The sequence below is a fragment of the Ambystoma mexicanum genome, chromosome 1q (genome assembly GCF_040938575.1).
Source record: "Ambystoma mexicanum isolate Mex_15411 chromosome 1q, UKY_AmexF1_1, whole genome shotgun sequence".
NCBI lineage: Eukaryota > Metazoa > Chordata > Amphibia > Caudata > Ambystomatidae > Ambystoma > Ambystoma mexicanum.
Genome location: NC_090922.1, coordinates 51107819 through 51127240, shown reverse-complemented (window position 1 = coordinate 51127240; position 19422 = coordinate 51107819). Strand labels below are relative to the sequence as shown.

The window sequence follows — 19422 nt, the reverse complement described above, 5'->3', positions numbered from 1 at the left end:
TAAGTAGTCATTATTTAGATACCAAATACGTGAGATGGAGGCATTGCCTGATTTCATTCATTCAGTGGTGGATGGTACGAGTGGTGAAAAAAAAAGACTATGGACCTCATTATGAGTCCGGCGGTAGCCATGCCGGTAAATACCAGCACGGCTGCCGCCAGAGTCATGAATTTACCAGCACCCGGCAACGGCGGACCCGGTAAATCCCAATTGCCAGGTGCCAGTAATTATTACTCCCCATTCCGATTTGAGTTCCATTGAACTCAATGGGAATGGGGATGCCGGATGCACCGGCACCATTCATGAATGGTGCCGGTGCATCCGTGGAGGTCTGCTTGCGGGTGCCGGTACACCCGGCAGGTCAGACCTGGCGGGCAGAAAGGCACCTGCAAGCAGAACTTGTAGTTTGCCGGTCCGGTAACAGTACTGGCAAGCTTATCGGTACCGTTGTTACCGGACCGGCAAACTTTTAGTGAGGCCCTATGTTTCTCACAATCATTTACTTCCTTTTAAAATCCTCAGTCCTTTTGGGTTCAAGTAGAAAAAGAAAACTAATATGGACTATGACTTGCTTATGAAGTTCAGGATACACTGCCGACACCTATCAGCGGGTAGCTAGCTACTCAGTTGTATGATGATTGAAATTAAATGAGCATTACAGTCGTTTCCTACAGAGGAGGGTACTCTTTAAGGCACACCATAGCAGGTGTTACCCATTAAGTAGGGACACTGTTTAGCCTATGACAGCAGCAGCACTAGGAAACACGCTTTACTTCCCCACCTGTGTGCCTGCTCCCCCTACCCATTCCAGCTACCTCTGCAATTCCGCACCCTACCTTAACACCCTGGACCCGCCCCTCTGTACCTGGGACCCGGCCCTCTGCGCAGCACCTTTTGATTCTCAGCTAGGATTGAGCTTTATAAACAAAAGAGCTGACTCCAACAGTTCTCTCACGGGTACTGCAGCCAGAGGCACCCTCCTCAATATAAGAAAGGTTGACCCCAACCTCACCCACCACTCTGATTTCTACCATACGGCTCCACACACTGGACTACATTACCAGCTCACTTCCACTCTACTCCTTCTGCCCTCTAAAAAAAGTTCTCCATTTTACCAAACACCCTTTACAACTCACCCAGATCCCCCCCCACCTCCACCCACTGACACCACGCTGATGACTTTCCATACATAACCACTCTCTCCTCAAATTCCTACTCTTCGTCTTCATATCTGTCAATGGCCTAGTCCCCATTACCTTGCTGGCTCCATCACACTCTACTCTTTTTCTCGGTCTCTGTGATCCTCCACCCTCCTCAACCTCTCTGCCCTGCACTCCCTGCGCCCCCCATTTTTCTTCTGTCCCTATACTTGCCCTCATTCACTGGAATGATGATCCCGCAGCCATCAAAACTAGGTCTGCACTTGAACGGTTGTAAACCTACACAAAATTCACCCACTGGCTGCCAAGGATGTATCCTGTACATCCCCCGTCTCGCCCTACCTCTCCCACACTAACTCCAAGCCACCTCTCCTACTGTGGCACACAAAAGTGTACACATCTTAATAAGTATATCATTTCTCCTAGACCATGACACTAGACCCTTTCTGTTTATCCTATGTATGTCTGTTCCCCTGTAACTGTCCCTGCTCTGTGTACCTCTTAGTCCGCTCCATCATTATCAAGTGTACACTCAATCCATAGCCATTACTATAATGCCTGGAATATATGCATAGCCATTGCATATTATAAAGGCACCCCACCCAGTGACTGCCTCTGCCATTAGTAAATGTACCCTATGTAAGTTATGTCTGATAAAATGATATCCAGATTGTCCAATAAATACAAATACACACTAGCATTTCCCATTGCCTGTATCATGCAGTAATAGAAAATGGCTTCCTTCGTGTGGGTGGGTCTATGGTTTAAGCTTGGAGGGCTTCACATGCAGTGCACTCAACATCGTTTCCCATTGACAGAACTCGAGTCACGTTTAATCTGGTCTTCCCATGGAAGACCAATTCCAGAGCAGTGGCATTGCCCTTCTACATCTTTCCATTCTGACCACATATTGTGTTTCCCTTTAGTTTCAGAAGAAGCAGCTGAAGATGTTGAAGGAACCAGAGAGACCAGCGGCCCGGAGCACAGTGAACCCCCTAAAGATCATGAGAGCGGAGGAGACAAAGAAACGAACAAGTGGTCAGGTAATGGGTAGCCCTATCCTCTTCCACTTACTGGCCCTCGACTCCTGTGGGTTTCTGTCCTCCCAGGTGGAAAGGCAGCTGGGGCTGTTTTATCTTCCTTTGACCACTACGTTGCCAAGTTCAGGGAGGTAAACATATATGGCCAAGAGAGGGTGTGGCAAAGTACTGCGAAAGATCGTCTGCCAAGAAAGCATATGAAGTCATGACTGGTGCTCTGTGGGGAAATTGTTGAGGAGGAGTCTTGTGGAGGAGGATGTTACTATGGGGACATAATGGAAGAGAGTAGTGTGGGTGAGAAAGTGGATTAGGAGTGGGGTGAGGTGATAAATAGCAGTCGCTAAGTAATGTATCTTTAACATCCAGCAAACCCTAATTCAGTCAGCATCACATAAAAAGATAAAGGTTGGATACATAATCTTTGCAAATCTACTCATGGAAAAATGAGACACTGTAAAAGGAAGACCATATTTAATGGCTCAAATGGCTGGAATGTAATCGCCTCAATTGTGTCCTAAATTATTTTCTGGCACTTGTGAGTTTGGAAGAGGATGAGTGGTCAACTAGCTTCCTGTGTGATGTTAAGATGGCAGTGTGACTCTTGGAAAATGAGTTAGCCTGTGTTGGTGTGTTTGTGACTGCTCAGTGATACAGAAAATAATGTTGCATTCAGTTTAAAGGGACGTCATAGAAATGCTAGAGACCAAATCGGAGTCGCACTCTTAGCGTGAGCAGGAATAAGGGCTGACTTGATGTCTCGTGGCCCCTTTCTGCTAGTAGTCTCTATGATTCTATGAACTACAATTGTCAGATAGTAGTGTATGTTGTCCCCTTTTTACATCCAAGTTCTGCTTTTAGCTCCCCGGGGTTCTGGACCCTCCTGACCTCTATTATTAAGCATCTTCTGTCCAATGCAATCTTATGTACTTCATATTGTGCCTGGTGCTTTTGGGGGATACTTTGAGGATTTATGGACACACACATTTTCAAAAACATTTTTTCAAAATTGGATAGCCTACTCATATTTTCCTTGGTGATACCGCTGTCAAAGAGTACTTTACCTTACGCTCTATTAGTATACTGTAATGTCAAGTTGCCCTGTATGCTGCAACTTCTGCCATTTTGCTGCCTTCGTGGCACTAGGTTCGGGAAGAAAAGGAATTGCAAAGTTAGACGGAGAGGAGGCAAAAAATAAGTTGCATAACTTGAAATGTTAATGAGTGTGGATGGGAAGAACCTGTTCTCTGTGTGCTGGTGTGTTCTTAGGTGTTACCTAGAGAAGGCATTGCAAGTATGTGTATTGTTTAGGAGTCCCAGATATTAGTATTCTAACTAGATCTGCCCAGAGATTGCAGGCAGGTCAGGGGTGTTGAGTGGCTATATGTGATGGACTGGTTCCAGTTCCACTTGACTGTGGCATTAGAAGTCCCCTTAAACACACAGTTTTATTGGGACAAGCCACAGAAACATTGGGTGCTAGGCCCTGGCCTTGGTTCCTTTTTCCCCAGTCCTCTGTAACGCTGAACTTACCCCAGAGCTTAATCGTTTAACATTCCAACACTGGTTTGAAGGGGATTCACGAAAATTTGAAGATTGCTAAAAATGAGGCACCCTTCTCACATCTGATGAGTTTAAGAGTAAGTTCTCTTTAACAGAAGGGGAAGATTTCGATATTGACAAATTTGACACTGTATTTCTAATCCCTCAAAGCTTGCTGCTGATGGAAGACGGCCTACTCCACTAACTATATTGGATACTATGGTAAATCTATGGATATTGTGACTTTGAAAACTCCTTTTCAAGGAGCATCATGCTCGCGGGTTGGCGCTGGTGAGAGTGTGGCGCATTTCCTTTGAATAGGGGGCCTTCAGCCGCCACATCAGCTCGGAGGAGCCCTTGAAAGACTCTCCAAGCTGATGTAGCTGGGGGCTAATGTGACACACCCCGAGCGACCGCCCAGGCTCAATCTTAGCAAAAACCCAGAAGGTCCTCAAATAGCCCACTGGTGGTGAAGAGTCTGGGAAACCTGGGCTAATGACAGCCATTATGAATAAAACACTTCCAAAATGTTATACTGTATGGGGTCCCGTTCGTAATATTGTCAAACTTCATTTAGTCATACTTACCGACCCTTCTTTCTGAAACACTTCTCCTAGCCTAACCTTTTTTACATGTCACTTCGAGTTTAGATTTTACTGTATTATTCGAGGCTGGTATGTAAGAATCATAAGCAACAAAGATGACTTTTCTGTCATTTTATGGTTGTGATCATTCCCAGTGGGCGAGAAAACGTTTTAGCGACTCATATTATCTCTCTATCGTAGGTGCTTCCACGTGGAACTATTTAATTGCAAGTTTATCGCTATGTGCCATGATTTTGGTTATGTTTCAATTCAATTGAATACGTTAAGCACAATTAATAAATAAAGTTGAGCAAAGTGTTGCTTTTACTGGACTTTGTTTTTGTTTTGCTTTACCTCCATTATGAGCAGGAGTCAGTATTCCTGCCTTACGCCAAACGCTTCGCATACAGTGCATTCACAGTGGTCTAGCCGCAGTACTGGCTATTGTACCGCGCAATGGAATATGTTTAAGAAAACTGCATTTTGGAAAACATCTCTGTACGTGTGATTCTAAATTGTGTACAACCCTGAGTTACTTTTAAAATTAGACATGGGAAAAAATATTCATTTCTTCCCATGTACTTACATTCTGATGGTGGGCGATTCCAGCAGATAAACGCGGTGATGTACATAGACATTGTGTCAACTAAACCATTGATTTAATATTAAACGTATTTGTTATCTCTGCCTGATGGGAGACATTCCAAATACCAAAATGATAGGGTACAAGTGTGTTTTAATATTCTCACAAAGGTCTAGTTTGGTTGGTGCGATCGCACCTCTAAGTCATACTTTTTTAGAGGTTGTTTCTTACCTTTATTTCTTATAAACGTAATGTATAACAGATGTCTGGGGATGTACTGAACCCCTCCTATGTTAAACTTGACTGGTTAGGTTCAACCTGAAATGTCACACGTAGGCTCACGAAGTTTGATCCATTCAATCTTTGTACAAACATTAATGTTAAAGGATATTTGTACTGCGCACAATCATCACGTGTTTCACCAGGCACTCTGGCAGATCTGAAACAAAGCGGGGTAAGTTAGGATTATGTGTGTTAGAAGGACAACGTTTGGAGAAGAGCAATGGAGCTGAGAAGTACTGTTGCCAGCTTCAGTTCGGTTAACACCGTTCACCGAGCATATTGGTGTGGTGCTCGGTTCCGAGTCGGTCGTGTGCTGTTGTGTGTGGGTCTGTGTGGTGTGTTTGTTGTTGTGGTGTGGTGAAGTGCGTGCGGGTTGCTGTGGTTTTAAGAGGTGTGGTTGTGTTTGGTTAGAGTGCGAGAGGTGTGTGAGGAGTTGTGAGGTTTTTACTAGTTTTTGAGGTTTGTTAGTAGCCTCGTTGTTAGGAGAAATGCACACTCCTATTCTGTCTCCTTTGTGATTTAGCAAGGTTGTCTTCCTTTCTGTGATTAGGTTTCAGCATGAATAAGGCTGTTTCATATCTCTATCAGTATGCTAATTCAGCTACTATTTGTGTTTCCATCTTTGTGTTTGGCGATCCTTTTATGCCAGTTTATTGTTGCTGCAACCCAGTCCTTTCGGATCGGTTTGCTAGCGACATAGGCCCGTCCTCTGCGCTCTTTCTGAGTTGTTTGTTATTGTTCTGTCCTCATGGGGTTGTCGCTCACGCTCTGTTGCACCTTGCATCGTCTTTCTTGTAGGAGTTTCCCTTAGTCGGTCCTAGGTGCTGTCTGTGCCATCGTAGTCAGTCTGTTAATTGTGTTTCCTGTTTGATTGTTTCAGTCATTTCAGTTTGGTTCCGAGGTGTTGAAAAGTCAGGTTTTTAGAAGTTTTCTAAATTTTAGGTGTTTTTTGGTGTTTCTTATTTCTTTTGACAGGTTGTTCCAGGTTTTTGAGGCTAGATGGGAGAAATAAGCGCCTCCTAGTTTTTTCCTGGCGTATGGTTTTGGCTCCAGGTGGTTATCATTGCTTGATCTGAGGAGTCTCATAGGCTTGTAGACTGTTATTTTCGTTTGTAGGAAATCTGCTCTCTGTCCACTGATTGCCCTGTGCGTTATGCTCTTTGTTTTGAAAGTGATACGATGTTTGATTGGAAGCCAATGTAGCATTTTTAGCGCTGGAGTGATGTGGTCTCTTCTGGATAGTTTGAGGAGGAGTCTAGTTTCTGCATTTTGGATGCAGCAGCGATGGAGAAGGTAGATTTCTGGCTCCCCTCCTGCAGAAGAGGTGTTGTCAATTAGTCCTCCCCATAGACCAAGTACGTATTGCCAGAGGTGGACCATCCGCCTTATGGTGTCCAGTCTAGCCTGTGGTCTGGCGCCACACATACAAGTTTGCAAAAAAGGTATACTTTTTCCACAGCTGCATTCAGAGTCAGGAGGCACATTGGACAATATTTTAGCTTCTGCGGACTTCACTGAAACCGAATTGCGCTTTGTGGAACACCATGATGTGTTAAGGTCTTCTAGTGGATATTCAGAAAGATGTTCAATTCACCATTTTTATGAAGATTTCTCCTGTTGCTTTCTTTTGTTAGTAAATGTCGCCATGCTTTATGCACAAGTTGGCTATTTTAATAGCCTTGATTTGTATTAATGGTGGCTTGTTATGTTAATTGCCCTCCTTTTTCTTTTGTTTTGTATTCATTTCTTTTGTGGTAAGTAACTAGTATCATTTTTCTTCATTTTAATTAACTTCATTTGAGCCATGCATTCTTTATCCTTTTAAATGCATTGCTTTTTTTCAGAGTTCCTTCACCCCTTGGTGCATTCTACCAAAAGTTGAGTTTAGAACTATTAAATCTTCAACTGCTGAGAACATGTTAGGCCTGGTCTTGACATGACGTTCTCATGGCTAAGTACGTAATATACATGTTGCTAATGCATTTAGCATTAGTTGCGCTTAGCACTGTGCAAAGATGCCTGCAGTGGGAAAGGGGTTAAGAAGTTCTTAGTTCACATCTAGTTGTGGTTGGAGCTTTGCAACATCATATTTCAAGGTCTTTTAAAATTCTCCCTCTTTCTGGATTTTTGACACTTCCTAACTTCGGATTTGCCACTGATTTGGCAGTTTGCATTTGGACAGATTTAATGTGAACGCATGCCATTCAAAGGAGGGTTCAGGTTTACCAAAGGCAAAGTGACAAATCCCTGGCCTACCGGTAGAGTTAACCATTTCCAACCTTCAAGCCTCAGTGTTTTTTCACCACATTTTTAAAATGAGCTTCTGAAATTTGGAGACATGTATCTTGGAAGAAGTTAATTAGCCTGATGTTGCTTAACTAGTGCAGTGCTCCTGTTTGGGGATGTAAGAATTGTGTTATTTTTAAAGAGAGGAAAGACAACCCCCTTTGTATGCATGGAGGAGCTCAGAGACTAGGATGATTGTATGCCTGCTGCTTTTAGATGAAGGCATGCCCTGTGTAGTTCTGACCTGCTCTTGTTGATGTGTACTGAAGTGTGGCACATTCACACAGTGCAAGCACCTGGTGGTTGATGTGTTGTGCAGGCAGTGCAAGCCTTTAATTGTAGATGTGACAATCCCATTGATGTTCAGACAGTGCCGACTTCTGTTTGTAGATGTGACTGACCTAATATTCGGACAGTTCATTACCTAATTGTAGATGTTACCGACACTTTGATATTCGGACAGTTGAGGCTCCTGTTTGTAGATGTCAGGTTCACCAGTATGTAAGGATTAGGGTAGGTAAGGTAGCAAAGCTAATCCTGATTCAGAGGGTAAGGAAGTATCAAATTACAGAATTTGTCAGCATGAATATTCTGTTGGAGAATGTGAGGAGTTTTGGTAAAGGTGCTTTCCTTGACTATATATAATACCAAGAGGGTGGGCCTGTCCCAGCCCAAGATGGAGAGATAGTTTCCAAATGATGATTTGAGGAGAAGACTCAGGACAGGAGACTTGGAGCCTCCATCAAGGTTCCAAACTGCCTTTTATTGCTTGGAGTATTGGGAGCAGGTCCCTTTTGAAGTTCTCTGTTAATTAAACAGAATTAAAAAGGAAAAAAGAAAGAAGATGGAATGGAAAAAAAGAATCTAGTTGTGACTTTGAGGGACATGATCCTGATTTTCCGGTGGAGGTGCTGCATTTCATACGCTTTTGATAGACTTTTCAAAAACGTTAGCACCCACCAGTTTGCGTATAATAATTGTTACACAATCAGAGAACCTGTGGCTTGTAAAGGTAGTTATCCTCACCTGTGTTTAATTATAGGCTATGCATGCTGCACCTATCAAGATAACGTAGCTTGAGGGTATCATTTTGAGTAGTGAGCAGATCGATCCGAAGTCTGTGCATGCTTAATCTTAACCGCTGTGCACTGAGCGACGAAACATGAAGCGATGAGGTCCAGCCTGCGTGATCACGTGGGTTCTCTGCTTCAGGTACCACCATCCTGGAACAACAGCAGTGAAACACTATACAACTCTGCAGAAATACAGCTCTAGGAAAAGAGCAGTGTTTTCACTATTTAGCGCATATACCTCTTCAAAGGCTGTGTGTGCACAGTGAAGGTAGACTTCCAAAGATCTTGAAACTGATATAAAACCAAGAAAAAGAATGTTAACAATTGCCAATTTGTAAATCATTAGAAAATAAATTAGACATAGGTAGGAGTAGTGAGGGAAATAATAGGTTTGTTATGCTAAACAAATAATACTGTGAGCCAAATAAGGCAAGTTCAACGAATGGTGTTCCACCAAGCCAAGGAGCATTTAGGAGCAAGATATTTCTGGAAACTAAAGCATGAAAAAGAAAACAGCCAATTATTAAGCAAGAAAGTGTACCTGATCACTTTGGAAGAAAAGCGATAAGGAACATGAATGTTTATATTTCTACAGTATCTAAGTAGAAAAGGTTAATCTTCTGTAAGTCCCGGCTCCAAGCATTAAGCAGAGACTTTTCAAGTATAGATCAAAACAGCAGTATATTAAGGGGAGGGTTATGGAACACAAAGAAAGGTTGTGAGATTGGGCCTCATTACGCGGTAGGCGGTAAGGGATTACCGGCACCGGTAAGGGCACCGGTGCCGGTAATCCCTTACCACCCTATTCCGAGGTCCCTAAGCGGGTCCCTTCCTTAATGCCTGGTTTTACCAGGCATTATGGAAGGGACCCGTTAAGGGATTTCGGAGCTAATAACGGTACCGCAAATTGCGGTACCGTTATTAGCTCCATCCCCATTCCCATTGAGCCCTATGAGGGCTCGAATTGGGAATGGTTCCCGGAATGCGGTAAGGGGATAGCCATGGCGCTAATGGCGCCATGGCTACTGCCTAACGCGTAATGAGGCCCATTCTAATTAATGTGTGTTTTCTTCTTATCTGCAGATAACTCACGAGATGATTGTTACTTTGGTATCATCCCCTTTCCCCGCGTGGATGTTGGAAGTGGAAATTGGAAAGTCAGAATCTGCTCCACATTGAATAGTTTAGGGGGTGTGCAGGGCCAGCATCAGCTCCTGTGAAATCTTGAAGGGCGGCTCCTGACAGGAGATGTGACCAACCGTCTGATCTTCGGACAGTGCAGACTCCTGATTGTACATATGACAGACTCTCAGACATTCGTACGCTGTTGGCTCTGACGTGACCAACACTCTGATAATTGGAGATTGCGGGCTCGAGCTTGTAAATGTGACCAACCCTCTGATATTCGGACGTTGCAGTATCCTGAAAGTAGATTTGATGTGACCAACTCTTGGATGTTCCGACATTGCAGACTCCTATAGTCTCCTAACTATAGATGCGATCGACCCTCTGACATTCGGACATTGCAGGCTCCAGATTGTAGATTTGGTTTACCCTTTGATAGTCGGACATTGCAGGATTAATATTGTAGGTGTTACCAACGCTCGGATTTTCGGACATTGCAGGCTCCTAATTGTAGATTTGGTTTACCCTTTGATAGTCGGACATTGCAGGATTCATATTGTAGGTGTTACCAACGCTTGGATATTCGGACATTGCAGGCTCTGGATTGTAGATGTGACCAATCCCCTGATATTCGGACAATGCAGGATTATGTTGTAGATCTGATTGACCTTCTAACATTCGAACAGTGCAGGCTCCTGTTTGTTGGTGTGCCCGACCCTCTGATATTCAGACATTGCAGGCCCTAATTGTAGATTTTGTTTACCCTTTGATGGTTGGACATTGCAAGCTCCTCATTGTAGATGTTACCAACCCAGCTGATATTCGGATAATGCAGGCTCATGTTTGTAAATTTCACCAACTTTCTGCTATTGGGACAGTGGAGGCTCTTGTTTGCAGATTTGACCAACCCTCTGATATTTGGACAGCAGAGGCTACGATTGTAGATATGACAGACCCTCTAATATACGGATAGTGCAGGCTCCGGATTATTGGTATGTTTTACCCTCTGATATTTGGACACTAGGGGCTGCTGGTTGTAGATGTGACTGACTCTCTATTTTCAGACAGTGCAAACTTCTGAGTGTAGCTGCGACCGACCTTTTGATATTCAGAGAGTGCAGGCTCATGCTTCTAGATGCGACTAACCCTGTGATATTCGGGCATTGCAAGCTCCTGAGACTAACCCTGTGATATTCGGGCATTGCAAGCTCCTGATGTAGATGTCAGTGACTCGCTGTTTTTAGATGTGGGCGACCCGCTGGTCAAGGGTAGGCTTCCGTTTGTATTTGAGGGATCATCTGATGTTCTGTCTAGAGTACACCAGGGTGCATGCACAACTCATGTTCTCGAGGGCCACCAACAGATCCGTTTTTCTGGATTCCCACCATGAATATTCATGAGATAAATGCTCAGCCCATTGATCCAAAAAGGAAAGCATTTAGATCTTCAAACCTTAGCCTCGTACCCTGACACGTCTGCTCGAAGGGCCGATTTCCACAGAACTGATATGGCCTGTTATGGACCCTCTGATATGGGGAGAAGTGTGCAGCCCCTGCTAGTAGATGTTAAGGACCCTCTATTTGCGGGCTGGTCTAGACTTGCCGTCTGCGGCTCTCTTTGAAGTGCAGAAGGTTCCCCTCTTTAGACAAGAAGGAGCCGCGGATGCATGCAGTGGTCCGGGGTCTGGCTCCTCGTTAGCGGCCTTTGATTCACAGTGCTTACCTAACGCAGGGCAATTAGTGAAATGGTGCGTCCCTGATTCGCAGGCCCTGCAGATTGCTATTAAAGGAGATATTAATGGATTGGCGAGAGCCGGGAAAATGTTCCAGAAAAACGTGTTTATGGACTCTGCCAGGGGCCGGCGGGCGCTCAGTCCAATCTGATCTGACATGTTTAGCATGAATGTACAGAGGTCTGCTTCTGCTGTCAAGATAATTCCTACAGCCCAGCACCTTTCTAATTACTGGTAGTGCGAAAGCAGGTCAGGCTGAAATCTATTATATCTACGCTTCCTAACCCCCTCCTGCCCCCCACAACTCAGGGCCATGCGAGATGTGTGCGCACGCATGCAAGCCCCCCCCTCCGCAGCCCCTCCCCCCGCGTGTCTGCTCTCTGTGCCGGCGAGTTGCTTACATTATGTCGTCTGACTCGTTTTATTTTCCAGAATGGATTTGTGTTTTTGGGACTATGTTTGTGCCCGAGGGCATATGAAGTCTGTTACTGAAAGAGTGTGTTCCTGCACAAGCGCTGCCGCGTGTGAAACCAGGAATGTGTGTATGTGTGGAGAAAGGGTAGTCATGAATTGTTATAAAAGTCTGAGTGCACTTGTATATTTCTAGACGTCTGGTCTGGACAATTGTGTCTGTTCTTCTGTGTTTCTATATGCTCTTGGAACAATTTTACGCTGCAAGTGTGTGTGGGGGTGCGGGAGGGGGTGTCGGTGTGTATGTGCGCGTGCGCAATCGCTAAACAGCTTCCTGTGTCCTCTTGGAAAACCACTGCCATGGGAAAGGTGGAGGTATTGTATCTTTGTCCACACAGTTGTGTCTATGTGTCTCGACAGCAGTCTGGCAGATATTGTGTTTTTGCGCACATGTTCGTCTGTATATCTAAATTTGACGGAGTAGCAGAGCTCGTGTGCATTAACTCCCGCACAACACTTTACCTATACCTGGAGTGGCGCGTCACATTCTTTGTGAGCATGTCTCTGGATGTGTTTCGAGTAGACCTGTGCATCTGGATATTTGAAATGATGGAGAGCTATTGGTGTGTAACTCATTGGTAGCTGTCACGTGGCCGCAGTTTTCTAGGCGATACTTAGTGTTCTAAAGCGAGAACCCAGTAAAACCTGAATCAGAGAAAAGCAAGACGGGAAACGAGTGGCTTTGCAAGTAGAGTTGCCTCCTATTTTTCTATTTAGGAGCTGGGGGTTACTGTGAGACTTGCAAAGAAGTACAGACACATGTAACAAGCACCTCCCTGGCAAATAATTGGGTCCTGCCGCCGCAACACTAGCAATAACGTATCATTCCGCGAGAGAACTTAGAGGTCTTCCTCAAAGCCAAGAAAACAAACGACACCAGTAGCTGCTTCAACCCATTACACGCAAAAGTGGCTGTTACAACTGATAGCTTGACACCCGTTCAAACAGGCCTGCAGGAGGCATACCTGCCTACATTCCCAAAAGCAAAACGGGGGGAATGATGTCACCGATTCAAAGCCCCCTTGCGCCAAACTCCCCCTCGCCCACCCAACTCAACCAATTTTAAAAAAGAAAAAAAAAGGCAGACACACGCGAACATGCAAACAAAAGAAAAAGTGAAATCTTTTTAATTGTTTGCCTATGCACAGGTGTCACTCTCTCTAAACATCCGTGCAGGAGATGCTGCCAACAAGCAAACTGGGCGCCGGCCTTCAGATCTGTCGCATATCCTTAGTTTCCACCCACACCTCGATGTGATTGGCCACAAACGATGTGTTTGTAGTCAATCACAGTGGGCGGATTTCCTTGGATTGCAGGAAACCTCAGAAACTCCACGCTCTTCCCCCAGAGACCCAGAGAAGAGCACAAAAACCCAGAGTCTCTGGGATAAACCCGGAGACTAGGCAAGTATGGCAGGTGTACGCCTGCACGTGGTGGTGGCTACGGCATGCTGTGACACTCCGTGTTCTATCCAACACCACACTGCCCACTGCTGCACACAGATACGGGAACGCAGATCACTTCTCATCGCCAGTGTTATGTGTACACCTTAATGAACCTAGTACAAACTGTAGGCCACAGTAAAATATGACACACAAACGGAGCTGGGTGAATCAAACGCCTTCTTTATTCGTCGTACTCTAATGTACTGCCCCTGCCTCTTCCTGTCACATTAACACATCACATGTCCCAGGATTAGCAGGCATAAACATGGGACAGGACACTACAAACTCATTACATGCAAAAGTGGCTGCTGCAACAGATAGATGAGTTTCGTAACCTCTGAGTACTCATCAACTTCACCCCACCTTGCCACACCCTCTGTTGCACCACTCTCGTCAATGGACCCTTGCTGCACTCGGTCCTTAACTTGGGTGGCAAGTCATTACCTACAGGGTGGTCCCGCCACCTCGGGGCATATTGTATCATTACAATCTGGATCAATTATTTCTTAACAAGGCATACAATGAGCAGTGCTGCATAGCAATTTCCTATGCAATTCTGTATGTTTGCTAATTAAATTAAAACTTGTGTAGCAAAACTAGCTATTTAAGTTACCCTGTTCAATGAAAACAAAGCTCACCATGCATTCATCTCTTGCCCCCAGGGCTCTCTACACCCTCTTTTCTCTGGGCCAGTTCAAAGGGGCCAATGGAGGGAGAGCGGGCAGCAGTAATCATCTCCTCCACTCTTAAGTGCCAAAGGCCTGTGTGGGAGAGCTAGTCAAGATTTTATTTTCTTTTTCAAATAATTGCAAACCAGAAGTAAATTGGGAGGATACTTTCACTAAGCTAACTATATCCTGTCTGGCAAAGTGTTAACTTTATTTTTTTTTAAAGGCAGTCATGCAATTCCATTCCAAAAAATGTAAGCTCTTATATAATGCATAATTACAGTATTGCTACTGTAAAACACTGCATTGCCTCCATGCTTCACAGTAAAGTTCAGGTTAGTGTATCTAAACCTCAGTGGCAACTATATTTCATTTTGTTGGGGAAGATGCATCATATTGACTAATGAACACTTTTGAAAATGTACATGCTCACACAGCCAAACACTTTTGAGGGCAAACCTAATTCTGTGACCTGCTGGTTACATACATCTATGCAACTGGTGCTTAACCCATGAGCTGATGCCATACTTCTTAACATTCTATCTTATCACCCTGTTGCTTTATATTAACTATCCCGAAAGTGAAACTGCCGCAAACTAAGCAGATTGGATGGCGAAGCAGGAAGAGAACTGGACACATTCAAATTAGGTGTACTATTGTCCATTTCTTTCATCTTACATAATGAATACACAAAGCTCATTAAATGTTTACACAAAGTAGTGATTAATAGTTCCATCCAGTCTGTACATATACAGCTCTACTGCAATACAATGCACTGTAGTAAACCCCCAGAGCTCACTCTGCTCTATGATTACGATTGCATTATATATTAGCACCTGCAGGAGACAGCCGGCCAAACTGTTTTCAAAGTCTTTTTTTTACACTATCTATTGTTTTATTTGTTTCCATTCATGCAGCTAACATTTTACAATTTACAGACACCACCCACCACCCAGAGTTTGCAAAGTCTACTCGCCCACGCGCATAGTCAAGTATATTTTTGGAAAGATTACCATTTGCAGGGGATGTTTGAAACTTATATGTAACATTGACTTTGTTTGCAGTAAACATCATAAAGGTGTCAGTGTGTATGGCTGGCCTCAGGGTGGCAGCAGTGTGCCAGAAAAGTGGGTTTGTGGTAACATGCACCATTTTACAGAAAGCACATTTACATTTTTTGTCATCCGTTGCTATAGGTCGAGGGCATTTCTCTTAGGTCAAGTAGGTAAACCAAGTTACACATCTTGCAGAATTCTAAAGAATTTGCAATGCCTGACTCATCTCACGAATGTCTTACTTCAGCGGTACACAAACATGCTGTACTGTTGTTTCTTTTATGTCTTGGGTACAAATAACTTCTGGTGACATTTTAATTACCAATCTCTGCTAATCAATTTTGGAAAACTAATGTATGCTTTGCTTCAGAAACGTTTCATGAAGTACACGCCACTAAGAACTCAATGATCAGCCTCTTCCAGGTTGCTCATTGTTCCAAAAGCCAGCTTTGTAGGAAGGTCTGGTGGATCCTTATCGCTCCAGTCTACTAAATTGTAAAATTCTTAACCTATAGATATCTGTTTTTTTAAGAATCATGTACAATGTAGCCATGACTTTAAGTCAATCTTATATCCATAATTGGACATACGGTGTGATAGGTAGATTTGGTCAACATCTGGCTTTATTACAGTGCTAAAATGCATTTTCAAAGTGAATGTGCATTTTATAAAACCATTTACCATGCCATACAAACATAACACCACCTCATATATTGTGCACTTGCTCATAGCTCCCACCTCTTAAATCGAAGCAATTTTCAGAATTCTAACACTTGCAGAAAAGAGATGCCGACACACATGTCACCCACCCCAGGACCCCATACAAATCAACACTGACCTTCTGAAGCCGAAGAAAACATCTTGGCTTGCATCTACATGGAGGATGATGTGCTGACAAGCACGTTACTCAAAATCTCTGCCTCTCACTGCAACCCTGGGCTATCAGACTCCTCCAGTTCACACATGCACCACACTTGCCACATCCCCTCCATAAACTTGCAAATACACTCCCATTTCATGAAAGCTTGCAAACCCAAGCAGACGGTCACAGACTAAGCTGTTCAAGAAAGCAAGCCTTACCAAACTAAGTAACTAGACGTACAATGTGCAATTATATTCTGATGACAAGGAAGATGCAAACTCAACAACAGTCCTAAGGGCAGAGGGAAAACCCAATAAAACTAAGTTAATAGATGCTTATGTTTATTCACAAAAAGGGTTATAGAAGGCTCAGTGGGCCGCAGATCCGACCCTATGTTTTAAGTTCACAGTCAAGTATTGTGGGAGACTTCAAAGCCCAGCCACCACGAGAGCAAGATTTCAGCAAAGGTTACAAACTTGACCACCACGGTAAAGACAACGACAGCACATTCAGGTGTCATGGAAAGATGCAAAACCGGACCACGCATAGGAAACCGATTCACATTGATAGTTCTATTTGTTTGTCACAAAGCCTGATCACCCTGAGGAACACTCCACGCATTTTAACCCCACCAATGTGCATGGGAATGCTAAAATGCTTCCCTTTACCCCCACACGCCAGTATGTAACTGTATCCTGTGTGACCTCTCCATAGGGCAGATCATTATCTGGCCAACAGAGCCTGTTGTCACTGCCAAGAAGTGCTACAAATGGCAAAAGTTGTTCTTTTCAAACGCTAATATAACATCTGTGGTTGTTTCCTGAGTACAGGGGACATTTCATATCCTTCACATATCTGTATACATTTGGAGAAATGGTGTGTGTGTGTGTGTGTGCACGTGCATGCACGTGCTTGCCCATTTGCTTTCATAAGGAGATTGGACGTCTTACACTGCACATGTGTATGCTTGGGAATCAGAATGTTTATTTTTTAGAAGCTTGGCCCACGATGTTATGTTATGTACTGTTAGTGGGATTCATACCAGGCTCTGCCACCATTTGCATGGTCTGAAGCCACTCTGGGCAATCTGAAAGAGACGGGAGTGGGTTAGGTTAGTTTGGAGTGAGGGAAAATGCAAGATAGCCGCTCTGGCGGATCTGAAAGAGATGGGAGTGGGTTAGGTTAATTGGGAGTGAGGTAAAATGCAAGATAGCTTTGCTGTTGCTTTGATGTGACCAAACACACCCTGAGCTAGCTGTGCAGGTCACATTCTAGGTGTTCTGGCTGAGCGTAGAGGTGTTTGTGCCTGTGTGTCAGATTTGTGTGCTGGTGGTGCTAGGCTACATTGGCCAGGGTTGTGGTTTGTAAGTTGGTTATAAAGGTGTAGTGTTCTGATTTGTGGTGTCTGTTAGATTGGATGTGCAATTGCTATTGTGTGCGGCTAAGCTGGTATGCACATTGGTTGTTGGAAAGTAAAATATGAACATGTTCGTGCAGAGAGCACTTAGAGTCTGTGATTACTGAGCTGGTAAGAGGCACAGAAAATCTTGAAGCATATCATAAAAAGGCATGAGAACGGTATGAAAGGTATATTAAAGAATTAAAAAGGCTTGCAAAACAACCTGTAGTCCTCCCACCACTAGCCCCTGCAGACAGCTCCTAATTCCTTTATAACTTTGCAATTGTCAGACACGTTCTCTCCCTCACCCCTCTCATAGATCTATTGTTTCCTGTGTGCAGAAGGGATCTGGGAATTGGCCGATGATGGGAGGGCGCAGTCCTGAGACCACACTCATTACTATAAGAGAAGTATGAAAGGGTCATGGGAGGAATTACATGTCCCCATGCACCCATTTCACCCTCCTACGTGTTTTGATTGTCAGGCTGAGAGCTGTCTCAAACTTCACATAATTTTCTCAGGTGCTGTGCGCAGTGGCTAACAGGGACGTTTGCCCATCAGGGCAACAAACAGCATTTGTAGGTGTTCATCAGGTGATCGGGCATTACTTCTCTCACAAAAGGCACACCGCCGCCAGCCAAAATAAGAATGCTCTCCCACCTGCTCACCTGGGGTTGAGACAACTCCATAACTTCATTTTCCGAATAATCTTGAACCTCTGCTGGGGTTCTTCACAAGGAGCTGTGGAGCAGCAAAGATAAAAAGGTGTAGTACATATTCCTCAATGTGCCCTGTGAATCTGGGTTCACCGTCATGCTGCAGGCAGGTGAAGAGAAGCATGCTGACAGGGAAAGAAAGGGGGTGGGATGGGCAGCCCAAACAAACTGCTTTGATATGATAGGTTATTTATAACACTTCTAAGCGCAGACCCAGGGATCGCACCTGTGGTGCTCCATGTCGTCTTGCTTCCTAGGCGAGCATGTTGCCACTGAGCTATCCTCCCGAGACATTTGTATTCAGTGTCTCAGGCCACTTGCTAGGTGCTGATGATCTATGCCAGAGTACCGTCGAAAGTTGTGTGCAAGAGCTGAAGATGTAAATACGTTTTCTTGTGAATCTGTGCTTGGAAGATGTGTGTGTGTGTGTGTGTGTGTGTGTGTGTGTGTGTGTGTGTGTGTGTGTGTGTGTGTGTGTGTGTGTGTGTGTGTGTGTGTGTTTTATTAGTATTATTAGGAGTGAGCCCACAGCAAATCTGTATATATCAGAAATCATGTTCTATGCGATTGTACACTTGTGAAGACGATTGTATTTGGAGAAATGTGACCATTATGTGTCTGTGTTTGATTGTGTTTTTTCATGCTATGTCTATTTTCAGGGCTACTGGACAATTGCATGTACGAGTGTGATCTGGGAAGATTATGCAACATTAATGAGTGTGTGGGTGCTTGTGTTTGAATGAAAGGTAGGTTCTTTTGTTTTATTTGAAGGTGACGAAGGGCATTGTGTTTGTTTCCGTTTCCTGAAGCTGCTGTGCGCTTATACCTTTATACCTCTGTGCTTCTGTGAGTGGCGATGGGTGTGTGAACTACCCATCTGTTTCTGTATGCAGGACCATTGTGCCCGAGGTTTGTGCCGTTTGTTTCTTTATGCGTATACTCACGGGAAATGTGGGCAGCTTTTGTTAAAAAGCCAGTTGTGATTTCACAATTTCTCCCGTGATGCCAGCGGCAGCCTGGTAACGCGTGGATGGAGTAAATGGAATGTGTCGCAGTGAGAGACTACAGGATAAAGTGAGTTGACAAAGCCAATAATTGGAAGGAACCACTTTCTATTCGCTGGTGGTCTGTGGCAGGGGAGGCTGGAGAGGTCTTGGGACAGTTTGCTTGCTTGCTTACGGAATCCAGGGTGATGGGAGCCTTAGGTTTACGGAAAGCCCCATGAATTAATAATCCTTTAATTGGTGTGTCCATTAGGATGGGTCGGAGATGGACGTTCAGCTGTGGAGCTGTCAGTGATGTTTTACATAGAGCAGTTTGATAGCCAGGGACGGAGGGAGAGGCGGGAGCACCAGCCTCTCTCTGGGAGCTGTGGTCACTCAGCTCGTCAAGAGCGGCAATG

General features: G+C 44.3%; 1 protein-coding gene across 1 annotated transcript in view; it reads left to right on the top strand.

The window, feature by feature from the left end:
• The window catches only part of ZFHX3 (zinc finger homeobox 3), a 465985-nt gene that overhangs the window by 375767 nt on the left and 70796 nt on the right, over positions 1-19422 (top strand). The window contains exon 5 of the mRNA XM_069635510.1: positions 2087-2203. Coding sequence (XP_069491611.1) covers positions 2087-2203 — 117 coding nt within the window. The remainder of the gene's footprint in view (positions 1-2086; positions 2204-19422) is intronic.